The sequence below is a fragment of the Erithacus rubecula genome (genome assembly GCF_903797595.1).
Source record: "Erithacus rubecula genome assembly, chromosome: 16".
Taxonomy (NCBI): domain Eukaryota; kingdom Metazoa; phylum Chordata; class Aves; order Passeriformes; family Muscicapidae; genus Erithacus; species Erithacus rubecula.
This window is the reverse complement of record NC_136668.1, coordinates 8289777-8316284: the sequence shown is the minus strand read 5'-3', so window position 1 is coordinate 8316284 and position 26508 is coordinate 8289777. Positions and strand designations below refer to the sequence as shown.

Sequence of the window (26508 nt, the reverse complement as noted above, 5' to 3'; positions counted from 1 at the left end):
GTCACATGCCTGAGATTCAATATCCCTGAAAGGCCTTGGAGAGGCTGAAAAGAGTGTGAGAGAGCAGATTTCCAATGGGGGACTGCCTGCAGTGAAGGCAAACACCAATCCCTTCCTCTCCCTGCATCTCATGCTTTGAAAAGGCATTTCTTGGACTAGGAGGTGGCTACAACCATCCTGTGTGAGATATAATTACCTTGAAAAAGGTTGAAAATATTCTGCAATCAAGCAGGGTAAATAGCAGCATGAAAGACAGGGATGTTATTGGTAAATATGGAAAAGTTGGGCATGGAACACTCATGTCACAGCTTTACTGAGTGTTTGGGATCAGCAGAGCCTGGGCTGCCAGTGCCTGTGCCCTCAGTGTGTCACTGCTCTGACAGCCCCAGCCCAGCCATGCAGTCCCCAGGAGGCAGCTGCATTTGCAGCTTTGATCTCTCTCCATCCTGCCCTGCTCACCTCATTTTCCTTGCTGGAGCTGCTCTGGAGCTGCTCACCCCCAAGAGCTCTCCAGGAGGTTCTTCACCAGCACCAGCAGGACAGCCAAGGTTCTCCAGCCCTCACCAGGGTGACAAGAAATGTCACACTGTCAATGTCAAGCCCAGTGGCAGGAGGGGGGCTCTTGGCTGTGGAGCATCTCTGGGCCCATCTCCTCAGATGGGAAACTCCACACAACTTGTTCTTCATCCCAGTGACAAATGCAGCAGTAAGCATACTGGAAAAAGGCATCTCCATTTCTAATTGAATGGTTATTCCCACATCCTCCTTCAGTCAGTGCCCTTCAAACCCACTTCCAGTAATTAAAATGGTAAATGTCTGCCCTTCATTTGCTGCCTCTGGAACTTTGTCCTTGTAAATCCTACACAATGCCAGGGCTTTGATCTGCCCATTGCTCTGATCATGATCCCAGCACATCTTCAATTAACATGTTTTTTAAAATCTTGGTTTTTCCTCAGATTTAAGCACTGGTGCCTTCTACTGGTGCTATTCAGTTCCAAGTTATTAGTTAATCTGGTTATAGAGTAATTATTATTTCATTCTTGGCTATTTAGTTGCACTACTGTTACCAAGTATATTTTTTGTACACGTACACAAAAGAACATGTGGATTTGGACACAAGCCTTGCTACTGTATTTGGGAAATTTGGTTATTTTTGGCTCTAGGTTCATATCAATCCTAAGCCTGTGCATGGAGAGGCTGCACTGGCAGCCAGGGGCTGTCTGTACAGCTCTGCTGGTGGCCATCCTCCTGGCAGTGCACCCTCCAGTCCTGCTGAATGTCTTTGGTCCTGCCTGGAGAACTCCCAATAGATGAAACAGCAGCATCACTAGATGGCACATGTGAGCTGCTCTTGTCTGACTAGCAGAGGCTAAACCTAGCAGTGAGGTTTCTTCCCTCAATGTTTTATTTTTTTTATATTTCTGTGGCTGCTTCAGACAGCAGGATGCATCTAATGTATCCAAACCTGCCCTATATAACCCCACTAAATATCACTCTGTTATCCAGTGTGGTTCTGCCACCTCCCTTCTCCTGCCCTTACCATCCCAGGGATGCACTAGGATAGAGCCTTTGCTTTGCCACCTTTCATGAGAATGAAATATAAACCCAAGAAATATCATACAATAAATGAAACAAAATCATTATAAAGAGGTCTTAGCATATTTAATGAGGTCTGTCTTTCTATAAAGGATTGCTTTAAATAATATTTTATGAATTCTGTCCTTGTATACATAACTACTTGCAAAAATATTGACAATCAAAGCCTAAAACTGCAGAGTAACTGTGGTCTAATGGTTTTTGCTGGCAGGGAACAGGGTGGTGGCTGTCCCACTGTGTGGCCCTTCCCCTGAGATGTCTGTCCCCTTGCTGTCAGGGGTGACATGCATCTAATTTATAACCTGAAGCTGCTAAAACCAAGTGTCAAACATGCTCCTAAAGTGCCCTGGGCTTCTGTTAACATCTGCTGCCAAACAGGACCTTTGCCATAGGAATTATTGGAATGCCAAGTACTGATCTCATGGAGGAATTTCCTTCACTAAGGCTTTCAATCAAAGTATGGGACCAAAGATCAACAGGAGACTTTTGGACAGACAGAAATGAAACACTTTGATCAAAAGAGACCAGAAAATGGCACCACTAATTACAGTCAGTGGGATAGAGGCTGAGGTGTGTATGTGCACGTGTGTGTAGGGAGCTGAGGTTTATTGTCAACTTCTGCCTTGTTTTTCATAATCAAGGGTATTTCTGCATGGTGATTTGTGTATCTCAGGACTAAGAGAAAAATCACTTTTTCCTTCTCTAAGGTGGAACAGATCAAAGGGCAGAGCTTCTTCCAGAAGAGGAAATCCACATCCTTACATCACGCTCAGCAAGCTGCTGTTGCTGTCCTGCCCTCTGGACTTTATCCAGGCTGGATGCAGCAAGGAAAGCAAATATCTGCTGATCTCTCAAGGTCTGCATCCCCAGGAGGTGGGCTGCTCCCAGCTCAGCAGAAGTGCCAGACACTGGGTAATGCTTTGGCTATGTTTGGGAAACAGTCTTAGCTGCTCCAAACTCTGCTGGGATCCGTGGAAAGGCTGTGCTGAGCTCAGCTGAGTGCAGTGAGGCATCTAAACTATTGCTGACCTGTGTTTGACCAAGTAGGTGGAGAGTTTGTCCTGATCTTCCCTCTGAGCTGGAAGGGAAGCCCTCACCTCTCCCACATAGAATTAATTTGTAAGATCCTTTGCACCAATTTTACCCTGCACCTGCCCTTATTTTTGTATAAACACCAAACCAGAAGTTTTAAGGATTCTTAAGTCACCCTCTTCTCCTACCTGCAAGGCTCAGTAGGGTGACCTTAAGGCAACCAAAGCAATGCTTATCACCAGGTCTAGAAGATATTTCTTTAGGAATAAATCTCTTTTCAGGCATTTCTGTAAGCATAAAGCAGGTTGAAGGAGAGCTCCCAGGCAACACTTTCCACGAGATCCTTGGCTGGATAGTGTGAATTGTAAAGGTCATAAAGAGCCCCTTTCCAAGGAATCTGGTGACAGATGTTTGACAGATGTTCTCAGGGTTATGGGCCAGACTGGTCCCCCCAGCAGGACCTGTGCCCTCTGAGGAATACTCCTTCACAGATGAGCCATCTCCTTTTGCCTTCCAGTAAAAACAACCTCTCTTTCTAGAGCAGCCCCCAGCTTCTATCACAACCAGCAATTTGTCATGTGCTAATGCAGCTCTCCCATTCCTGCCAGGGATGGGATTACAAGTGCACTTGATACCCAACTTTAATCTGATGCCAGGACTTGCTTGAGGAGCTGTGAAAACCTTTTCTATTGCAGGCTCTCGACCGGGTTGTCCTTCCTCTCAAATTTCTGATGTTGTGTCTCTACTCTTCTTATCAGTCAGTCTTTGGCCAGTTCTGATATTCTGATTTTTTTTTTTTTTTAAGAGGAAAATCCAGGTATTTTAGAATGGAGATGAGAACTCTGGTTATTCCTGTATAATGTGAAGCAGGGTCTAAACCCTCAGTGAGATGGGAAGAAACCACTGGCCCCCTTTGTCCCTCTCCATGGGGGCTTTGCTTCTCTGGAGTAGTGAGGGGGAATGCAGCTCATTGGCAAGGGCTGTTCTTCCCTGAATCAGAGATTCCCCTTGCTCCATGGGAAGAAGAAGCTCTCAGAGAAAAGTTGTAGGGCTGTGTCTGTCCTATTGAGGATATCTATATATAGATATATATATATCTATATCTCAATAGGATATGTCTATCCTATTGAGGATATCCAAAGGTTTAATGGACCCTATTTATTATACCACATAAGTAGGAAAAATTATTCTGTTTTCCAAGTCCAGTGGTGATTTCCACTGTCTTCTTCAGTGCTAATTCCAGCTGTATCCATTCAGCAACAGCAGAAACAAGTTGTCACAATGCTTACAGCAATTCTCTGTACACTCAGTTAAACCTGGAGGAATTTAAAGAACTGTAGTCTAAACCCACATGCTCTGTTTCATTGGGACATGCTGCTACAGCTGCATTTCAGGCTGGGATGCTCACACATAACCCAACCACATTTAGATTTGATCTCATGCCTTCAGTTTAACTGCACAGAATAAGCACTGCAGCTGAAGAACAGATGTTCTTAGTTTTATTTTGAAAAAAACATCAGTGGTACACATCTGTATTTGCAGGATTATTTGATCAGGCAACCTACATATGACCTGATTAAATAATCATTTAAATAGAGCTGAACCATTCCTTTTTTTTTTTTTTTTTTTTTTTTTTTTTGGTGAATATCAGTCCAACAATCCAATGTGACTATTTTGCTCTCAAGTCTCTGTTTGTTTCTAGAAGTGTTCCAGTACTTAAACTCCACTTGTGAAGATGACAGAAACAAGCAAGTGCTCAGCTGCAGCAGCTCTTGTTTGCCAGGGTGAGTTTTCCTTGACCATTTTACATGGCCATGGATCTTCCTGCCACACTTATACTGTCAGTCAGCAATGAGCCCTGGCAACTTCTTGCTTTACTGAGTCCTCTTACCTATCAATGCATCTTTCACTGCTTGACCCTCACTCAAGGTTTTTTTTCCAGTGACTCAATGACTTTTTTTCCAATTCTATTCAGCAGTATGGTCCTGGACAAGTAAAAACTGTGTTAGACTATATAACAGCTAATTGTATCTGCAGCTCTGTAACCACAATGTAGAAACTTATCTGCCAGATTAATACCAATGCTTCCTGAATTTAAATAACCTATAAATAATGTCTTGCTTGGCATGCATTTATCACCTATTTATCTGACATACTGTATCTTCACTGCTTCACTAGTGTTGCTTGCAAGACAAGATAATTATGATATTTAATACTGTGGCCTGTGATAATTCTGGGTTTGTTTGATTTTTTTTCTCAGAAGTGAAGAGGGATGACACATTCTTCAATATACACAGAAGAATGTATGCTAGGAGGTCATGACTTCAGCTTCTTTCTTCTCTTTCTTCTTTTTCTCTCTGAAGAAGAATTCATGGAAGTGCTGGGTTAAGTGCAGTTGGACTTGATGATCTTAAGGGTCTTTTCCAACCTAAATGATTTTATGATTCTAAGATCTCTTCAATACCTGCAGGCACAGATCCTTGCAGTGATGCCTGTGTCACTCACCACTTCTCTGTGGTTACAGATGTCATAAAATTGTAGAATGGTTTGGATTGGAAGGACTCTTAAAGGCTTCACACTCCTGCAAAGGGCAGGGGCATCCTCCACTATCCCAGTTTGCTCCAAGCCCCATCCAGCCTGGCCTTGGACAAGCCCAGGGATGGGGCACACACAGCTCCTCTGGGCACCCAGTGCCAGGGTCTCACCACCCTCACAGGGAAGAATTACTTCCTAACATTTAACCTAACACTCTCCTCTTCTAGTTTAAAACTCTTCTCCCTCCCCATCACTATCTGCCTGTGCACATATTGCCCATGCTCTGGTTTCAAGGAGGCTTCTACTCCAGCCTTACCTGACATACCAAATTTCCACCTCCCCCCAAACAATTCAAGTGGTAAAAACCCTGACATCTGTTTTGTCAGGTCACACCCCACGAGGAGGGTGTGTACCATTTCCCTCTCCCCTGCCTGGGTGGGGCTTTTTTGCCCTTGCAGTGTGAAGATGAGGTTACTGAGACCATGGGAGTCGCTGCTCCTGCAAGCTGCTCTGTTTGAAGCAAACCACTGGACCAGGACAGGCGTGAGAGAAAGTGGTGCAGCCTTTGCAACTTTTGTCTGGAGTGAAAAGGAAAATATACAGAGATGGAGGGGCTCTTGGCTTTGATCATTACTGGTTCAGGGAAATAAAAACATAACCCAGAGGGAGAGAGCGAGGGCTGTAATAATGTCAGGTCAATCTGTTATTTTCCAAGATCAAAAGGAGCTGTAGGAGTTTAGCTTTTATTGCCTTCCCCTTTTCTTCTCTACTTTTCTGCTTTCTTCCTCAAAAATCAATACAGCCCTGTCTGTACCTCTCACACCCGTGTTCTCCCCATTCCCCCAGTCCCAAGCCCACTGCAGGCTGTGTGGCACAGTCCTGGTGTGGCACAGTCCTGGTGTGGCACAGTCCTGGCGTGGCGCAGTCCTGGCGTGGCACAGCCCTGGCAGGGCACAGTCCTGGCATGGCACAGTCCTGGCGTGGCACAGTCCTGGCATGGCACAGTCCTGGTGTGGCACAGCCCTGGCGTGGCACAGTCCTGGCAGGGCACAGTCCTGGCATGGCACAGTCCTGGTGTGGCACAGCCCTGGCAGGGCACAGTCCTGGTATGGCACAATCCTGGCAGGACACAGTCCTGGTGTGGCACAGTCCTGGCGTGGCACAGCCCTGGCAGGGCACAGTCCTGGTATGGCACAATCCTGGCGTGGCACACTCCTGGCATGGCACAGTCCTGGCATGGTACAGTCCTGGTGTGGCACAGTCCTGGTGGCACAGCCCTGGCGTGGCACAGTCCTGGTGTGGCACAGTCCTGGTGGCACAGTCCTGATTTGGCACAGTCCTGTTGTGGCACAGTCCTGGTGTGGCACAGTCCTGATTTGGCACAGTCCTGTTGTGGCACAGTCCTGGCATGGCACAGTCCTGGTGGCACAGTCCTGGCATGGCACAGTCCTGGCGTGGCACAGTCCTGGTGTGCACACTGGTCAGGGGTGCCCACCCCTGCTCAGCCTGCTGGGTGCTGCTTTAGAAGATGTATGGTGATAATCCTTTCTTCAGTGTTTTGAACCAGGCTTGCTCTCTGGGCAGAGCTCACTCCACTTGATGAAGGATGTCTGGGTGCAGCCAGGACAAAAGCCTGAGCAGGGCTCTCTCACCCAGGAATGTGCTGATCAGCATCCATGGACAGAATCCCATTTATAACCTCTTTTCCCTGCAGCACCATCTCCAGTGTTTTTTTCAGCATCATGAAGAACTGAGCCTGCTGTGCTGGGGAAAACCAGGCTCTGGACTAGTTTATCTGGCTAGTGCAGAACACAACCTTCTGTGGGGCCATAATATCTTGGTTAAGTAGCTGAACAATGCCTGGAAACTCTAGGCAGGTGGCAGAGTGGACAAATGGAAATAAGAATAACTAACAACCTTTCTGAGCAGAGTCCACATTCTGAACCAGCTCGTCCCTCCCCCTGTGTGAAGCTGTGGTACCTCAGCCTGCCCTGGCTACAGCTGGGCTAGATGTTGTGGGCCCAGATGTTATGGATCCTCAAGGATAACTTGCATGATTTAGTCAGTCCACTGTGTTTTGTGAAAATAATCAGTTAAAACTACCCAGTTATTTGAAAGAGTTTTTATTAAAGTTTTAATTAAATTTTTTATTTTATTTATTGTTGTCCCATTGAGAGAACGGGAAAGGAGGGAGCAGTGACATGGGTGGGTGTGAGAGGGCTGTGCTGCTGGTGGTAAATAGCTGCTAATGCTCATTTGTAGAGACCAGCAGCTGCCCACTTACACTGGCCCAGGTAAAAATTGTTTATTCTGACACAGAGATGCTCTCTGGAACATCTGTGTAAGCATCCCCAGTGTAGGGTTTTCTGCAGTGGAAACAAGCTGCCTCTGACATGGGCACAGCAGGCAGAGAGGGCTTGGCTCTGAGCAACACAGCCTGGGTTGAATTTATAAGTGTAAGAGGCACAAAGACATGTTTACATAGTGTCATACCCAGCAGCGAGGCATCCTTGCTTATTTTATGATTCCATCAGCATGTTCTTGACTGATTATGAATGGATTCCTTGCAAGTTAACAAGCTGAAAACAATTTTGTTATTAAAGAGAGCCAAATCAAACTTTATTGAACAAACATATTGGATCTTTGGTTAATGAGTTTTTCCACTGTTCAAACATGTGATATGAATGAAACTGCAGTTGAATTAGACTTAGCTGTTCATGTAGAATTCACAAGTTGCAATTTTCTTCTCACAGCTTTATTTTAGGCAGGTAAGTTATTTTTGAAGGAAATGACAGTTTTACACAATTTGGCTATGTAAAATTAATTAATAAAAATAGTATTTACCGGTCCCATTTTATGAAGAAATGGAATCAGAAGCATACTTTGAAATGCAGAAGGGCTGATCCCTCCATGCCTCACTTTGTGGTTTGCTTTGTAAGCTGCAAGCCCAGCTCCAGGACTGTCACCTGAGCTGAGTGAAACCCACATTTTGGTACCTGCAGTGACTCTACTGACTTTGATTTATTCCCAGCTAATTTGGTATGAATAGTATCAGATCCAGGGTCATGGCTATATCCATTAGCAATGCAGAACAGAGCTTAAAAATAATCCTCTGACTGACATGCAGATTTATATAATGAAAGATGGGGCAATTCCAGATTTCCCCAGCAAACTGGTGTTAAGCAAACTGCTCGAGATCTAAAGCCTGTGATGGAAAAGGAACATTTAGACAGAGCCTGTATGTAAACTATTTGTGGAATTACTGTTAGTCAAATCTATTATGATGCATTCCCTTATGTTCCATTTTCAGCTGTTAAAACAAATTAAGCTGTAGCATTACTAAAAACCAAGAACTGCCAAAATAAAAGTGGGCACTGACATTTAGAACATTTTGGAGATTTCTTATACTGTAAAAGAAATTTGTAAAATTTAAAACTGAAGTCACAAGCACAGATTTTCTCTGTTGAGAACATCCAGTGTAATCCTCCTATTCTTCTGGCACTCCCCAGAATAATCTAACGTGTAGGAAAAACAGAACCCAAGAGAGCAGATGACACTGGTACCCAACTCCATATGAGGAGATTTGCTGCCATCTTTTGGTAGATGCATGTTCCAGAAATTAATGAAAAATTACCTCTCACAGATACCAAACATTTTGTCCTTCTGCTCATTCTTAGCCCACCTGCAGCATCTGCCCCTTGGAGGGATTTTAAATTGTGTAAATGAGGCATTTGGGCACATGGTTAATGGTGGACTTGGCAGTGCTGGGTTAACAGTTGGACTTGATCTTCAAGGTCTTTTCCAATCTAAACAATTCTGTGCACTCAGCCTCTACTGCAGGGGCAGCCTGTGGAAATTAATCTCAGCCAACAATAAGGAGCTCCCAATAACCCTGTGGGTGCCTGTGGGGCTGGAAGGGATTAATGTGGGGCAGGGGCTGGGTGGGTTTCTTCATGGTCTGGCTGCTCAGAGAACATCTGTAGGGAACAGGCTGCAATCTCTGTGTGTCTGCAAGGAATAAAACACTTCTTTATGCCCAAGGTAATAAAATAATACATTTGATAATCTGGGGCAGCAGCAGGGTGATGCAAGGGGAGGGAGAAGGACTGAGAGACAGAGCTCCACAAATCACACTCGCTCCTGTCAGATTTACCTTTGCAGAGGGCAAAGAGCTGAGGCTGCACTTTGGGAGGGGCGGGTTGAGAAGCTGCTGCTCAGGGTGAAAGTGCACCCTTGTAAGTGAGCCAAATGGACGATGGGGAATGTCCTGTGCCCCTGCTCCACTCTGGGGTCCTGCTGCCTCTGCAGCAGCAGCCCCTCACCTCCCTTGCTCCTCTGACTCCTGGAGGAGCAGGTTCAATGCAGCCCGGCAGAAAGCTGCCCACTGGTGTTTGGCTGGGCTATGTTTTTTCATGGGACAGTGAGCAAAATCCAGGGTAGGCTTTGTCAAGCCCTAGGATGCAGGAAAAGAAGGAGCAGCTGCTGCCAGAGGGAGAACCGAGAGGGAGTTGAGAGCTGACACTTCCCATTGAAACTCTGTTACAACACCCACAGTCATAGCGGTGCCTGGATCAACAAAATTACTGTGGTTTGAAAAACTCTCCAAATTTGAAAGGGACCTCTTGTTTCCATGGGTTCCTACCAGGTGGAAGGCTGCACACTTTATTTTAACGTGGATTTGGTATCCAGCACAATTCCTTCAGCCTTTTGCTGCTTCAGCCGCCTTTCTAAGGGCGATATCTGGCTACGCGCAATCCTTTCCCCTCTACCACCTTGTCATGCCAAGAAATTCCTCAGATCCCACTGAATTCCACAAGCCACTTCATTTATACACTTGGGTTCAACATTAAGTTCCTTGCAGGGTTTATTTAGTTTGAACCCTGACCAAGGTTCCCAAGTGCTGTGTGTGTGCTCAGCTGGATGACTCCAGCCTTGCTCCCGGGCTGTGCTGGGGCAGGCAGCACTCACCTGCTTGGGCTGCAGCCCTGCCTCCCGTGGGAGTGGTGCCCTTCAGAGAAATGCTGTGGGCAAAGCAAAGGCAAGAGTCAGGTATGGGCACAAGCAAGGAACCTACCTCCTCTCACCATCCCTTCCCACTGTGCAAGGGAGAAGGAGCAGGAAAGGACTAATTAAAACAAAACAAAACAAACTAAATCAACGTTCCCGTGGGTGAGATGTAAACTCTCAGCAATTATTCTTTTTTTAACACAGACATTCCTTGTGTGGTGGGGGCAGAGGGGTGACCAGCCAGACCATCAGCAGTTTCCTGGCTGAGATGATTCCCCTCATGATCTTGTGGGTGATGTTCTGAGCGTCCCATGGACCTCCAGCAGTGTAGGACTGGGTTTATATGCCATCCTGAAAGTGGCCCAGCTCCACCTCGGTTCCCCTCCCATAGCAGAGCCCTCCCTGCATGACCTTTCGTCACCAGGAGAGTGTTGCCCTGGCCCCAGTCCAGTTTCCCTGTGAGCTGTGAGGGCTGATTCGTGTGTCTGAGGGAGAGTTAGGAAAGACCTTATCTCCCTAATTCATGAGAGCCTCTCCACGGCGCTCAGTCAGTCCCCGCGGGGGACTCTTGCTGACCCCGACGCTCTGACAGCTCCTTTGGACACTCACCAGGTATCACACAGCCTCACCTGCTCACAGATCCTCTTTCAAATTCTCCCTTCTTCCTTTCCCACCACTCTTGCCTCAACCAGGATATGGTTTAACAAAACAGGGAATTAGAATTAAATCCTAACAGAATTCTAGGCAATTCTAATTTAGCTAATTCAGACTAAATGGAGACTTTCATCGAATCAGTATAGTTTGGGTTGGAAGGACCCTTTAAAAGCCACTTCGTCTCGTTTCTCGCAGAGCTGGGGATTGTGGTACCCAGGTGGCTGCAGGTGTCCCGGGCCGTACCGGGGCTGGCACTGGTGCATCTGGCGGATGCCGCAGCCCTGTGCCGGTGCGGTGCCTTGTGCCGATGCGCTCCCGTGTGCCGGTGCAGTTCCCCCGTGCCGGTGCAGTTCCCGTGTGCCGGTGCGCTCCCGTGTGCCGTGCGCTCCCTTGTGCCGGTGCGCTCCCCCGTGCCGGCGCCGCTGTGGCTCGGGGGTGCCCGCGGAGCCCCCGGCGCCGTGCCCGGGGAGCGGCCCCGCAGCCCCGCCTGCCGCCCCGCCCCGCCCCGCGGTCCCCGCCCGCCGTCACGCAGCCGCCGCCGTCGCAGAGCCCGAGGAGGCACCGGGCAGGGGCAGCCGCCGCCGGAGGAGGCCGAGGCGGAGCGGAGCGCGCAGCTGCCGCCGCGGCGGGGGCAGGTAGGGCTGTCCCGGCGGGGGATCCCGGGCCGCCCCCTCCGAGCCGCGGCGCGGGGCGATGCGGGCGGCGGGACTCGCTCGCGGGTCACGCGTGGGAGCCCGCAGCGCCCGGGGCGGGTTTGCCCACCCGCGGCCCGTCGCAACGGAGATAAAACCGTGTCCTTACGTAATGCCGGGCATTGCGACACACGGGCCTGCTGGGGAGGCGCGGGTGGCCGGGGCATCGCGGGCTCCCGGCGCCGCATCCCGGGATGCCGGCGGCCGCGGCGGAGGCCGAGCTCGCTGCACCGGGCGCTGGCCCCGTGACGGGAGCGGAAAGGTCACTGGGCCACGGCGGGCGTGCGGCTCCCGACGAGCGCTTCGGCGAGCGGCATCGCTCTGCTGCTTTCCGGGAAGCAAAGGTCGAAGGTGGCTGTACCTGGCCGGGCTTAGCACCCTCTTGGCTCTGACATCCGCTTCACCCCGCTCCTCCGCACCCCCGGGATCCTTCTCGCGGGTTGCCAAATTCATTGTGATCTGCACCAAAACTCCCGAGCCTCAAGCCAAGCAGACAAACTGTTTTCTTCTTCCATTTTATTCTGTTTATTCTCAGAATGTAGCTTTTTTACTTGTGGGGGATAATGTCACTTTAAAAATCCCCATGTCTCTGCTCTCCCCTCGCATACCAAGCATTGTGGGGCCACAGCAGCAGCTGCCTCGATTCTGCCTTGTCACAGTCCTTGCTGCGAACAACTCTTGCTGGAGGGGGAAAAAGTCTTTGAGTCATTCAGTCTTTAGGTATTTACAAAAAAAAAAAAAAAAAAAAAAAAAAAGGTAACAGAATTTTCAGAAAATGGAGTGGAGCTGACTCATCATCAGTGACCAATGCAGGGTTGTGTCTCTGGGGAGTATTTATAGTGATACCAGTAGAAACAGATCCCAGCTTGTTTCTTAGATGGGTTAGTGAGAATAGAGATGTGTTGCAGTTTGTTTCGTTGGGTGCAGTGGGTGGTTGAATAATCACCTTTTTCATGGCATTTCACCTATTAATTTTTGTCAGAAATGGGCTTTTGCAGTATAGCAGTGACATTCCAGAATAGTGCCTCCCCCCAGCACTCTCCATCAAAGGTTTCACTGATCTGCCTTTTCTTCCTGCCCACATTTTGGGGTGTGTGTATGGGGGTGTGAAGGTGTGGGGGACACCACTGTTGGCCACTATAGCAGCAGGAGGATGTCCCCACCCCTGGCACAGTTGGGATGGAGGCAGGATGCACAGCCCAGGCCCTTGTGTGCTTGGCATCTGCTGCAGGTAGGGAAAAGCACATCCGCCAGCGTAGCAGATGCTCCTTTTCCGTGTGAGCTGTCACATCGTGCTGGAAGACAAAATGCCATTTTAATTACTCATCCCCATTGATCTGGTGCTGGGTGTTCCTGCAGTGGGGCTGGGATCAAGGGACATGTCCCTTCCTGAGTGCACTGCTGGGACATGTGCTGGCCTGGGCTGTGCCATGCTGGTGGCATGGGGTGGGACAGCAGCACTGCATTTCTCCTCCTCTGCAGGTATTTAACAGAAACAGTTTGATTTAACTTGTAGAGACTGTGGTTCTGTGTTTTTCCCTTGCAATTTAGTAACTACAGTAGCTACAACAAGCTGCGATATCCCCCAAGTTCATTTAATTGATACTTACGTTTGATAGTTTAATAAGGGCTTGCCATACAGCACTGCAGTTCTTAATGGATACCCATAGAATTAAGAGCAGGCTGTCTCTTTCTTTAATTCCATAATAAGTATAGCCTAAATAATAATATTTACATTTGCTTTTAAGGGGTTTATTTCCTTTATGCTCCTCTGTTTATTGGGCTGCATAAACCCTTCTTTAAATCTGCTCCATCATGCATGCAGTTCCAGAGCAAAGCTCCAGCAAGAGGGCTGGGGTCCTGCAAGTGTCACAGGGACACTGCATGGCTTTATAATGCCTGCAACAAAAGAAATTGTGGACTCCTAGTCTTCAATTCTGAGTCATAATGATGCATGGATTATATGATGTTGGCAAGTTGGGACAAAAAGTATTGTTAAATATTGTGTTTAATAATACTGAGTATTTACAAACCACGTGCTTTTACTGGCTTCTCAAAAGCCTTGTGAGTGTGCCCAGCTTGATGTTTGACCTCTGTGTGACTGTGCATATATTTACAGGTGTGTTCTTAAGTCTCTGCACAGTGAGGCTGCTGAACTTGATCTGAAGCAGACTGTGGGCATGACTTGAAGGGATTTGGGATCTGGACCATTAAACCCAAAGCCTGGAGCCAGCACCGAGTTCCCCTGAGACCCTGGGATGTTGGAGAGGGACACTGGTGCCTCCAGCCAGCCCTGGGATGGGGAGGGAGCTGGGCTGTGCTCTGTGTGAGAGCAAAGCCCCATCCTGTGTGGTGTATTGACACAACAGACACTGGCTGGGAAATGGCACTGCCCAGGCTGGGGGTCCAGAAACGTACCTAAAATCTGCTTCATTCCAAGGAAATATTTTTTCCTTTGATGAAGGAGATAAATGACAAATAAATTAGTATTCTTTGTAATCTTGAGGCAAAAGGCCCTCATGTGGGTTTTTCCCCATGCAGACAGACTGTACCTGGTCGCATAACCCAATGCTGTGTGTCCCTCCCAGCTATTCCCAGCAGCTGTAGTATGTCCACCATGCAATATGTCCACCAACATCTTTTCATGCTTGTGGAGACAGGGAGGTGGGATGTTCAGAACTACTATATTCAGAACTACTACTACTATCAAGAAATGGTACATGAGTTCAGATTTATTGGGAAAAAATGTGGCTACCTACCTAAGGATACATTTTTACTTTCTTAGCCTTTAATCTTCCTTTGATTGCAGACAATCCTTGTATTTGCCAGGGCACCCTGTGGGTTTGCTGCTTTTTGGACTGAATTTGATTTAATTGTCCAGAACTGCATCATGGAGTGAAAACTTTGCCATATGTGACACTGGAAAATATTCAAATTTGGCCTGCTGTAATGAAATCTTCACTGGGGCTTCCTCTTGGGACCTGCAGCTCCAAAGGGAGCTCCTGATTTTCTCCCTGTGGCACTTATAAATCAGGCATTCCTGGAGGTATGCTCACAGCAGCACTTGGAGTTTAATTCCTCCCCAATTCAGGTTTTCTTCAGTCATCACTTGTGCTATGGTGTTTCTTACTAAGAAAACCTGCATATTTTCCTGCTTAGAACACATTAGAGATACTCAGCTTGGCCTGCTGTGTGCAGGCGTTGAGGTCTGCAGTCACACTGAGCTATTTGCTCACTTGGACAAGGATAAAAGCAATGAATTCATTTCCGTCCCTACATAAGCTGAGTTAATGTGCAGGGATCCCACTGGTGAAAAGCAAGGGCACTTGGCCATGGCCATTCCTTGATCCTTTAAGAGTTTGAATCCCTGCTAAGCATGCTTGTCTTACAACCTGTACTCACACAGGATGTAATCAGTTTTGTTTTCCATCTGTTATTAGCCAGTGCAAACAGAAATAATTATTTTTGTTTTGTTCTTGCTGACAACAGCAAGGTTAACCACCAAGTACACAGCTCCTAGCATTTTCCACACTTAGCAATTTTAAACACCTTGCTCTGTGTGTGTTACATGATTTGCCTTAAAACCAGCAGGGATTTGGCTTTCAGTGCTGTCCCCTAATTACAGTAATTGTCTAAGTGGAGCTCTCATGTCTCCCACTGTTCTGGGCCCCGACTGCAGCAGTGGAGCAGCCTGGCACAGCTCAGGCACCTGATGAGCCTGGCCATAGCCACACGTGATACACAGGCATCAGGGAGCAAAACCTGGCTTCATGGGGTTTGGAGAAGGGAAAAACATGACTGAGAAAATCCACCCCAAAAGCATACTGCATTCATTTATGAAGAAAATATGTTGATTTTATGAAGTGACTCAAAGGTACGGTTGATAAAATAGATCTAACAGATTCCAAGATGCAGCTGGCAGACTGGTGCATTATCTTTCAAAGCAATACTTACTTGATTTTTCAAGTGTGGAGATTTGTAATATTTTAAATTTTTGATTATGCTAAATGGCAATATCCATCAGAGGTTTCTCATGGGGCTGGGCTGCTCTTGCAAGGTAGAAGCATTTCCTGTACTCAGGCAGCTCTTATGACTCCTGCCATCCCTCTCCTGAGTGTCACCTGACTTTGGGTGGTCATTTCCAAGCAGGGCATTGTATCTGCTTCTAGTGACTTCAGTGAGGAGGAGAGGAATTATGCAAATATAGGGGTTTATTCTGCTTTTGTTTTTTTCCCTTATTCTCCCCCCTTTTTAAGGCTGATTTTGTGTATAAACATTAATTCCCTGCTTTTATGTTTTCACAAAACAAACCCAAAGCAGAGAAATTTAGGTCCAATATAAGCAGCTAAAACTGTTTGGGAATATGAATTTAAAATAATAATAACTCTAGCTCATTGTGCATTTCGGGATGCATTTCAATACTGGATTATGACTGGAAAGAAATGAGATGCACCCAAGTAGTCTGAAACTGAAGCTACATCATAGTATATGTCCTTGTATCCTGCTTTATGTTCTGAAAAGACTGTTTGCTTTTGTTTAGCCACCAGATCTGTTTTGTTCCTCTAGGATAGGGATTCTTCCTTTATGCAATAGCAATATCCTGCTTTAACAGGCACCAGCTTGTTGTCTAGAGTGCTTGGGGCACTGAGTGACTGCTGAAAGTCCCTATCTGATCTTCATGGGGAGGTGAGCCTGCCTGAGAACTACATCCCAGTCTGCAGCCAGAGAGGTATTAAAGCACTGTTGTGTCCAGAGCAGATCTGTGTGGGATTTAAAGAATAGTTTTCTCCTGACATTGAATACTCTGGAGTAAGTATGTCAGGCAGATTTTTAAGCATTTGCATGTACATGTAGTAAACTGCTTAGTACTTTTTGAATAGTCAAAAAAGTTTGTGAATATGGAATTTCTGTGCAGCATTTAGTATTGAGAGGATTAGCTTTATAAGTATGATTTATCTCCTTTGCTGTGTAGAATTTGGAAATCTTGTCTACAAAGACAGAAGATGTACACTTTTTCAGATGGCTTGACTTTGTCTCCCCTAAAGAAGTGACTTTATTTGAATAGGGAGTAGAAATTATTGTACTTGGACAAGAAGGGAGATTCATGTGGTTTGTTCCTCTCAGGATCCTATTTTCTCCTCTGCATATGGTGAGAAAGTTTTCCCAGTGGCTGAGAAAATGGCATGTATTTATCTCTTTTGCATGAGGCTCTGAACTAAGTGTCAGGGCCTGCTGAAGATGGGAAAGTGAGGGCATCCATGGCAGAGGGGGCATCCTTAAGAAAAACAACCCAGTGGAGGAAGCTGCCCCTGCAGTGTCCCCACACTGGGCTGTGCCTTTGCAGGGAGCTCCAGTCTGCATTTTGCTGCTGAAGAGGGATTGTGGCTGCCCTCCTGATGGCATAAATGTTATCCATTTGCTGTTCTGAATTAGGGGAAGAGTTCCTGATGGTAGATGCTTGTTCTGGTTACATTTCCTTACTTAATGAGTTGTGGCCCTAATGCTTTACATCAGAATGCAGAGATCCATTAGGAGAAACATTTCCAAGAAATGGTTTGATAAAACCCTGAGTTCATTCATGTAGTTACACTGATAAGAAAACAACAGTTAACTCTTCAGAAAGGCATAGGAAGTTCCTTTAATTTTAATATATATTTGCTCTTCAGCCTGTCTCACATTCTCAGTGGCAAGTACATGGCCATTGCTGCTGCTGGCTCCCAAACAAAATGAAATCACTGTTTGTATAGCTGCTTTCTTCAAGCTGTATTTAAAGTGGTGGGTGGGGGATACAAAATGAAAGAGGCTGAAATGGGCTTAAGTTTCTTGTTGCTTAAAGGAATTAAGTAAATTTCCAAACACTGTAGTTTAGTTTTGTTATTTCTTAAATTTTCCTTTCCAGAAAATGGCTGTTCCACCTGCTTATGCTGACCTGGGCAAATCTGCCAGAGATATTTTCACCAAGGGATATGGTAAATAAAGCAAAATAAGTTTGGTCTTTTGCAGTCTACCTGATTCCTGAAACTGTTAGGATTTTATTACTTTCCCCTGAGAAATACTCCAATTATTTCTATTAGAATCCACAGAATCACAAATTCACATTGCCCTTGCTGTTTGGAAAGGGAGGTTAACTTACTTTTCTTTTGATAAAATTCTTCCTGTTCCCCATAGAACTGTTGTTGGTTTTGAGAGAAAATTCTGTGCTGTATTTTGGCTGTGCCCTTGTGTTGATGAACAGGATCACTGCTGGCAGTAGTTTGCTTTTGAACAGAATGCTGCTCACTGTGAATAAAAGTATTATTACATAATTTGGTCCCAATTGTATTGCTGAGGTCAATAGGATTCATCAGTCAAGTGCTATCTGAAGTGAGTACAAGCTGCTTCTTAGAAACACATGGTTTGATAACTGTGCCCTTGGTTTAACTGTTTAGTAGTTCACAGGTGATTTAGAAGAGAGTTTTAAGAAATAATTGAGAAATGCTTTTCAAATCAGCATATATATGATTCATTTTTTTTACTCACTGTCTAGGTTTTGGGTTAATAAAGCTTGATTTGAAAACAAGATCTGAAAATGGACTGGTGAGTTTGGAAGCACATTGAAATCAAAAACATTGTGGTGGTTTTGTGATTACTGTGTATTTCTTTTTAAAATAAATATATTTGTACTTATATGAACTAATATTTGACAAATTATAATTATTGATACATTCTACAAGTATAAGAATTTGCTGGATTGCATGTATGTAGGTATTGACAAATACATATATTACATGTATAAATTATTTTTTTCTTTTAGGAATTTACAAGCTCAGGTTCCGCAAACTCAGAAACAAACAAAGTCAGTGGTAGTTTGGAAACAAAATACAAATGGGTGGAATATGGATTGATGTTCACAGAAAAGTGGAACACTGACAACACACTAGGCACTGAGATTACTCTTGAAGATCAGGTAATTTTTGGCTCCAAAAAAGCAATTTGCAAATTCACTTATGCTGATCTCTAATTAGAAATCCAACCAGTGAATTTCTTTTCTGTTCAGCTTGCACGTGGCCTGAAGCTGACCTTTGACTCCACCTTCTCTCCTAACACTGGGTAAGAAGTGAGTAAGCTAAAGTGACAAAAGACACATTTTAATTTTTGTTTGTACTGAGATATGGAGACAGCTAATAATCAGCCTGTGTAGGATGAAATCATGTACATCTCACTTAAATCTTAGTGTTAATAATCCCTTTTTAATCCTTAACTACATCAAGCAAACACAATAGCTTGAAAATTGTAGTTAGAATTAGAGAGTGAAGAAAAAGTTGTGCTTTTGCTTTAGTGTGTATTTCTGGCCATTTCAGAGGACGAGCTGCTGCCTTAATAAAAGCACTAAACAAGTCAGCTGTAATGCAAAGCTTAACAAGCTCCTGGGGCCAGTTGGCCACAGCTCTGATAGGCTGACACAGAACTGGGCACTTGTCCCGAGCTGAATTTATCATCTCTGAATTCTTGCAGGCCACAGGGTGCCTTGGTGGTGGAGGGGAGTTCCTGTCAGTGATTGGATGCCATGTTTTATGTCGGCCAGAGGGATTAAGCAGCAGCTGTAGGTCTAGATGTTGGTTTATTTTTTTTTCCCCTGATTATCTTTGTGCTGCCAGTGAGTCAAAATACTCTGCATGTTAGCTTCCCAGAGCAGCAGACTGCACTGCAGGCTGTCAGGGAAATAGTCCCAGGGGAGCTTTCACCCTGTCTTTCAGATTTGGTGTTCTGCATTGTCAGCTGCCTTCAGTTCACTCCTTATTCTCGCTTAATGAGATATTATTGTTAATTAGAATAATCCCAAGTAGATTTTTATAATTATTTCTTAACTGGTAGGATTCTTAGAGAAATTAAAAGGAAAAACCTTGTTCAAGAATGATGTTACAGGTCTAGAACTGTTTCTTGGGCACTCCACAGACACTGTAGTTATGATTGCCTCGAGAGGACTGTTAAATGTGGGTAAATGGAGTGAGATTCAATCCTGCTGTGACCTGGCTTAGTTTGACAGTGATGCACCATGTCTGAATATGAGAGTTCATCTCCCCCTCCTTGTTAGTTACTGACTGTGATGAATCTTTCAGCAGGTGAAGTAATTTTTTGGAGCACTCAGTGTTCTTACTCTCTGTCCCTGTGACATTGGTGGGAAAGGTATCACTGACTTTTACAGAAGTTTCAAATGAGTGCTTTTGGCACTCCTGCTCTTTATTTCTGATTCTGCAAAACACAAGAAATTCCTGGGTCTGAGCTAATAGTAATAAAAAATCAGTCTCTGTGTGGGTCTGATACAGCACCAATACTGTTCTTGGAGGTTGTTTTTGTTAACTGACATGAAAAGTTGATGTGAAATTTTGAATTAGCCTGACTTTTCCAGAAAGATTTCAGTAAAGATTTGGTCAAAGACAGAAGACACTTGTAAAAAGAGATGGAAAAAAGTTGTGAGAGCAGCTGAATATACTAGACATAACTCTCTGGCCTTGTGAGGGTCTGCACCCTTGGTGTAAATCAACCTAAGGACACATGAGAAAATACTGTTCTGACCAATAGTATAAAAATAAACAAGTGACTCAGGAAAGTTTATTTCTGCCTTAACCTGGCAGCTTTCTGGTGGCTGTAAATGGCTGTAACCAATAAAGTTCACAAAGTACCATAAGGATGGTGGGGATGTCAAAGCCACTGAAGCAGCCTGTGTGCCAGCAGACACTTCCCTCAGGAAATTGCAAAGTGGTGATTTCCTAACGTCTGTCACAGTAAATAAAATTACCCAATTCACTAGGATTGTCTAAAAACTGTTTGCCTGGGACAGGCAAGCAAGTCCTACTTGCTTGTGGTGGTAGTAGTAGTAGTAGTAGTAGTCCTACTACTGTGGACTTCTACAGTTTCCATTCCTTCCCTGTATATACCAAATTTCCAAAACCATCCTATCAGTTGGAGATGAGGATATGGTTTTGTCACTTCCCATCTATGTGCAGCTGCTTTTCAGAAAACAGTCCAAAGTGCTTTGTGAGGTACCACACCACATTTTATTGCTCATTTGCAAAGAATTCACTGTAACTGATCTAGGATTTTGCAAAGGTGAACACTAAGAAGGTGACATGTGGCTCTCCAGGGATGTACACATTGTCTTCAGGAGCTATTACACTGAGTTAAAGTAAGTGAGATGCTGAAATTACTACCTACAGGTGTACCTTTGCAAAGATACGATCTCTTTCTTTTCTCTTTAGGAAAAAGAGTGCTAAAATTAAATCGGGGTACAAAAGGGAACACATCAACATTGGCTGCGACATGGATTTTGATATTGCGGGTCCTTCAATACGTGGAGCTCTGGTGCTTGGCTACGAGGGCTGGCTGGCTGGCTACCAAATGACTTTTGAGACAGCAAAGTCTAGAGTAACCCAGAGCAACTTCGCTGTGGGCTACAAGACTGATGAATTCCAGCTTCATACTAATGTGTAAGTACTGGCAGACAGGCACTAAAGAGGAATTTGGAAGGATTTTGCTGCTTACTAAACAAGTGAAAGGGTCAAAGGTTCAGCAATGGTGAACAAGGGAATGGTGAATTTGAAATTAATTCTTCATTAAAGATGTCAAACTGCATTTTTTCAGCTGCATTACCTTTTCTTTGAATTGTGTAGGTAAGGAACTGAAACTCACTGAGCATCCAAGAGTCTGGTGTCTGTCTAGCAAATAAGGACTATTAGAAGCCATTAGTGATTTAATAAAAAAATAGTTATAAAAATATTCTTTGTGAAAGCTGAAATAAAAGCAATGTTTTCCTTTTACACCTGTCAACATCAAACAAAACAGTAGTTTAATGTGCAGAGCAGAGTTAATCAGAGGAAGAACAAGGAAGTGACTGGACAAGACAGGAACTGGGTTTGTTTTATTTCTGGAAGGGATATGGTTTAAAAGTTTATTTGGTATTGCAACTTCTAATAATCTATTTGCACAAGTATTTGTCCTTTCTAAATGTATCAACAGTGGGAAACCAGGATCAAATTCCATGAAAACCTCAATTTCTTTCTGTTTCTCCTAAAAAGGCAATTTCTGTCTTTGGGGAAGACAGTTTTTTGAGATTAGGCAATCCCTAATCTGTTCTCCTGGTTCCCCCCTTTCTGTGGTCTTGGGTAATTGGGTATTTTGCAGGTAGCACAGCTATTCCAGGCTGTTTCCATCTGGGGGCTGAACAGCCCTTCTGCCTTCTAGAGCTACTTCTTCAAAGCCTTCTGTTCTGTTTCATGCTGTTTTGCACCAATCTGGTTTAGGAAGCTCCTGCTGCCTTACAGAACAATCGAACCCCCACAGCCCAGACAGTGTGTTTGAAGGATTGCCAAAGCACAAAATGTTGGCAGAAAACTTCCATCAAAACAATATGTGGGGTCCCCTTCCACTCAGGAGTTAGAAGTAACTCCTTCAACCACAATGACTTTCAACTCAGTTGTGCTGTCGCTGTTCAAAACATTGTGTTATTGGCTTTCACTATGAAATGCTGGTTCTTATTACTCTTAATTAAAGCAACAGCAGAAATTAAATAACAGCAGCAGGGGCTCAGATCTGTTTCTTGTATTCCCAAGGGTCTGTTTCTCAGGTTGCTGTTATTGTACAAAATCACAGATGTATGATATGAATAGAAATCTTCATATTATTCACAATAATTATTGTTAATAATAGATTAGATAGGTGATTGATGTATTTCAGCTTTGAAAATGTGTCAGAGATTTTATATAATCCCAGAAAGAGTTGTGTATGAAACTCCCCTCACTAGGTTGCTTGGTTTTGACCTCTGCACAGGTCAGTGTTTCATTGGGATGCTGTGGCAAAGCAGATAATGTAACTAGGTAGGGCTTGGGCATGTTTTTTTGTTCCTGGCAAACAGGAGCTGGGGACTCTAGCAAGTTACTTGCCTTAAGGGTGCCATAATATATTAATTTTCATAGTAGGTTAGTGGTTTTTTTTTAAAATCTACATAAAAAGTGCTTTTATCTGCATAAAGAAGTTCTATTATTATTAAAAAGAGGTTGATTTTATTATTATTCTTATTATTCTTTAATAATAAAAGCAAGGGAGGTAGGGCTGGATAATTTCTAGTTTTAAATATGACTTTCCTCATTTTTAAGCATAGCTCAGACCGCCCCCCCCTAATGTTGCAGGTCAAGACAGAGCTGTGTGGGAACCTTGCACAAAATCTGCCTGTATAACCAGCTCTCCTCAGTCCTTTTTAATCCCTCCTTTTCTTGAGAGCCAAGCACATGCAGTTAATGTGAGCTTCAGTCTTATCTGAAGTAAGTATTGTAGTGTTTTTCTGGAAGAATTGTTCTAACAATTTAAAAGGCTGTTGCTATTGCTTGAACTTTTAAATAGGCATATGCCTATTACTGCTCTTTGTGCAACTGTTACGAGCTAAAGAATATCAGACCGAAGGGGTAAAAGGGAACAGATCCTAAATCTACCCCTTTTTGTAATCACTAAAGGTCTGGTGTACTCTAACAATTGGAACCAGATTGTTTCACAGTTTAGAAAAAAACCCCAGATCTTCCTGGGATTTAAAGCCTGTTTTCTCCACAATGTTTGTATCCTCTCTTTAAGAAAATAAACAAAAATGGAATGATGCTCTCTGGTTTATGAGGAGTGCAAGGCCTTTAGGAGTCTTTTGGTCTTGTTTTTATGATCTGCATGCTCTTAACGTTTTGCCTTTTATTTGCCACACTTTATTCCTGTGACATTGGGGGCAGTAGTAGTTGAAAGTTGTGCTGCTCATCATTCAGCTATGGGCCAGTGCTCTCTGCAAAGCAAAATTAGTTCCATTTCTGTTTCTAGTCCATAGATCATAGTACAGATGTACCGTAAGGACTGTTGCAAATGGAATTCATTTGCAAAAGCCTTTAGACTTGCACATTAAATTGGCATCTTCACTTGTGATACAGTTTCTCTGTGTCTGGTAAAAGCATGCTGACATGGCAGTTTTGGGATGACTTGGGCTCTGTCACTGAAGTACAACCCTCTCAGGGCACAAGGAGACATTTGCCAGGGAAAATAATTATTTCAGAGACATGCAAGGAAAAATAAATTTCTCTACTACAAAGACTCCATCTACAGGAAAGGGAAAATTGGAAGCTGTCATTGTTGGTCTAATTTTTGGTAGTTTGCCATGGGTTTTTTTCAGTTTCAGAAGTTGTTGAAATACAATAATCTACAATGAATTGAAATTATCTAAAAATAACTTCATAACCAATCTGGCCTAATGTCTCTCTCTTAGCTATTACAGGGATATTTAATGAAGTGTAACTGAATGTTGTGCAAATAAAGCTCTTATTGGAAAAATAAAAGATGCATATTTTGAGGTGCTATTTAAAACTACACTAATGCATTCCTTCCAGGAATGATGGAACAGAATTTGGTGGCTCCATTTACCAGAAGGTGAATGATAAACTGGAAACTGCTGTGAATCTTGCTTGGACAGCTGGAAATAGCAACACTCGCTTTGGAATAGCAGCCAAGTATCAGATTGACCCAGATGCCTCTTTTTCTGTGAGTCCTGTGCATGTACATTGATATGCATTTGGAAATAAGTGCTTGTAATGGAAATGGAAAGCAGCCTTTCCATCAGCAGAGCGTGGCCTTGATGCAGTTCTGTGCTGTGTAGTTGGCACATGGATCTGTTTGTTTTGGTTTTTGCAGCCTGAGAGCACAGCTGCAGAAACTGCAGCAGTTTTGGATTTTCCAAAAGAGACACGGAATGTTCTGTTGTATTACTGGGCACTATTTTGAGACTGTTTTTGTGTCAGTCTGGAAAAAAATTAAAGTTATGTTAATAAAACCATTCTTTTCTACAGTTACTGTAGATTCTTTGAGATTTGAGATTTAAGTTATAGAAAAATTAACTCTAGATTTATTTGGGATTTAACACTTGAAATCCTTACATGCTTAAAACCTGTTGCATAATTCTAGGGTACAAAGGACTTTGAAGAAAGATACAAAATCATTTACTAAGTTTACTGTTTATTACTAAATAATGCTTTATTGTTTCTCTTTAAGGCTAAAGTGAACAACTCCAGTCTGATTGGGTTAGGATACACTCAGACTTTAAAGCCAGGTAAGCCTATGCAGAAAAAAAAAGTCAGAATCAATAAAGTGATACTTTTATCTTGAAATATCAGAAGTTTTTTGGTGATAAAGTATGATGGGTTTTCTAACATTGCTCTTGCTTGGCAAGCCAGTGATGAACTTTTCTAGGGACGGTTCTGTTAATTTTGGATATTTGTTGGAAGCAGGATTATTGGACCATTGTCCACTGACCAGTCAGATAGTCTTTCATGTTGATATTAAATATGTCTGTGATTATTTGTGTCATAGATAAGTAACTAAATTTTTAGTATTTCAGAGGCTTCCTATTGTTGAGTTTATTCTTCTTAAAAATGTGACTTTCTCAAGGTCCCCTGGCCCTGGAAGAGGACAATCTTACTGCTGCAAAATTTGTTTTAATGTAGTGTAATAAATCTGCTGCCAGAATACTGAGCAGATTGACATGAGATATTACAGCAGATGGGGCTTGGGCTTTTTCATACCCAGATTTTAAAGTGATTTAGAAAGGTGAGTATGTATCAAGGTCCCAGGTTTTTTGTAATTCTGGACTCTAGAATTAGATTAATCAGTAGACCAGCAGCAGTGAATTGGCTCAGAGCTTTAATTACTCAGAGTGATAAAAAGCAGAATCTATCATCATGGTTGATTATAAATTTCATAATGCAGAAAGATTTCTTATCTGCAAATTGTTTTAAAATTCCCAGTCCTTCCAAGGCCAGCTGCCAAATCCCATTAACTTGGCTACCCAATAAATTAAAGCAGTAACAGACATGGCACTTCTTGAACATAAAGCTCATTCCAAGTTTTAAGTTGACTTTTCTCTCCCTTTTCTCTATTTTGCAGGTATCAAACTGACGTTGTCAGCTTTGTTGGATGGCAAGAATGTCAATGCAGGGGGTCACAAACTTGGTCTAGGATTAGAATTTGAAGCATAAGGAGTGATTTCATAATTGCTAATCTGAAAATACAGCATAGCTACCTTCAGAAAATAGTGTACCTTTCAATGTTTTGTCTGGGGTGCAAGTGTTGCTACTATCTGTCCTGCTAGTCCTGGCTAAAGACAGCTAAGCTTTAAAAATTATGTTGTTAAAGAAGTGGAGACAAAATCATGAATAAAAAATCCTAGCTTTTTTTCTTTATGTAATTGCTCATCACATCTGTCAACTGCCATGAGATAAGAAGAAGGAAAGAGTTGATTACCTCTACTAATATATTGATGGCACAAGGAATGTGTTAGTGTGTTATAAAATCTGGGAATTGCATACCACTATATTGTACTGTTCACTGTGTAAGCAAAATGGTCTGATACCTGAGGTTTCAGTCAATGAGGGAATGTGCAAACTTGTCTGAAAAAGGGATTTTAAAATTTATTCTTTTAGATATGTGTTTCATCAATGCTTTGTCTTACTTGGTTATCCCACACCCACTGCTGTCTCCAGAATGCTTTAGGTTGTCCACCTTGTCGAAGTCCTTGTGGAGGAGGTTTGATGTGATTCAGCCAATACTGCCTGTCCTGTGTTGTGGTTCCTTCCCCTTGCACTGATGGAAAGAAAAGCTTTTAAAATGGACATAATCAGGGAAGAGTCTTGCAACTGCAATTGTATAGTTGCATCACTAATTCTAAACCAGTTTTCTTTTATTACCACTTTTTTTTAGCAACTAAATGGGTACATTTTTAGAGAGTCTTCCATTTTGTGTGGAACTAGACCCCAAAATGCTGTACTTGACACTACTAAAAATGGATAAAAACCCCAAACTTGACTTGAATAAAATATTGAAATGTCATCTCTTACTCTGTCTTTATATTAATTGTGAAAACAATTTCATCTACATTTGTGGCTCCAGCAGAAGACTGGCAACGTCGTGGCACATACTTTCTACCATATAAACCAAA

General features: G+C 43.7%; 1 protein-coding gene across 3 annotated transcripts in view; it reads left to right on the top strand.

Annotated features, from left to right (window-relative positions):
- Positions 1-26399, top strand: part of VDAC1 (voltage dependent anion channel 1) — a 72373-nt gene extending 45974 nt beyond the window's left edge. For 2 of the 3 annotated variants that reach the window (XM_079319412.1, XM_079319413.1), the window contains 8 exons: positions 17416-17485; positions 18043-18092; positions 18310-18462; positions 18553-18605; positions 20756-20983; positions 23909-24059; positions 24567-24624; positions 25458-26399. In XM_079319412.1, coding sequence (XP_079175538.1) covers positions 17419-17485; positions 18043-18092; positions 18310-18462; positions 18553-18605; positions 20756-20983; positions 23909-24059; positions 24567-24624; positions 25458-25549 — 852 coding nt within the window. In that variant the 5' untranslated portion in view covers positions 17416-17418 and the 3' untranslated portion in view covers positions 25550-26399. Of the gene's footprint in view, positions 1-11309; positions 11460-17415; positions 17486-18042; positions 18093-18309; positions 18463-18552; positions 18606-20755; positions 20984-23908; positions 24060-24566; positions 24625-25457 lie in introns of those variants that run through there. The other variant, XM_079319411.1, reaches the window with a different exon arrangement.
- The last annotated feature ends 109 nt before the right edge of the window (positions 26400-26508 follow it).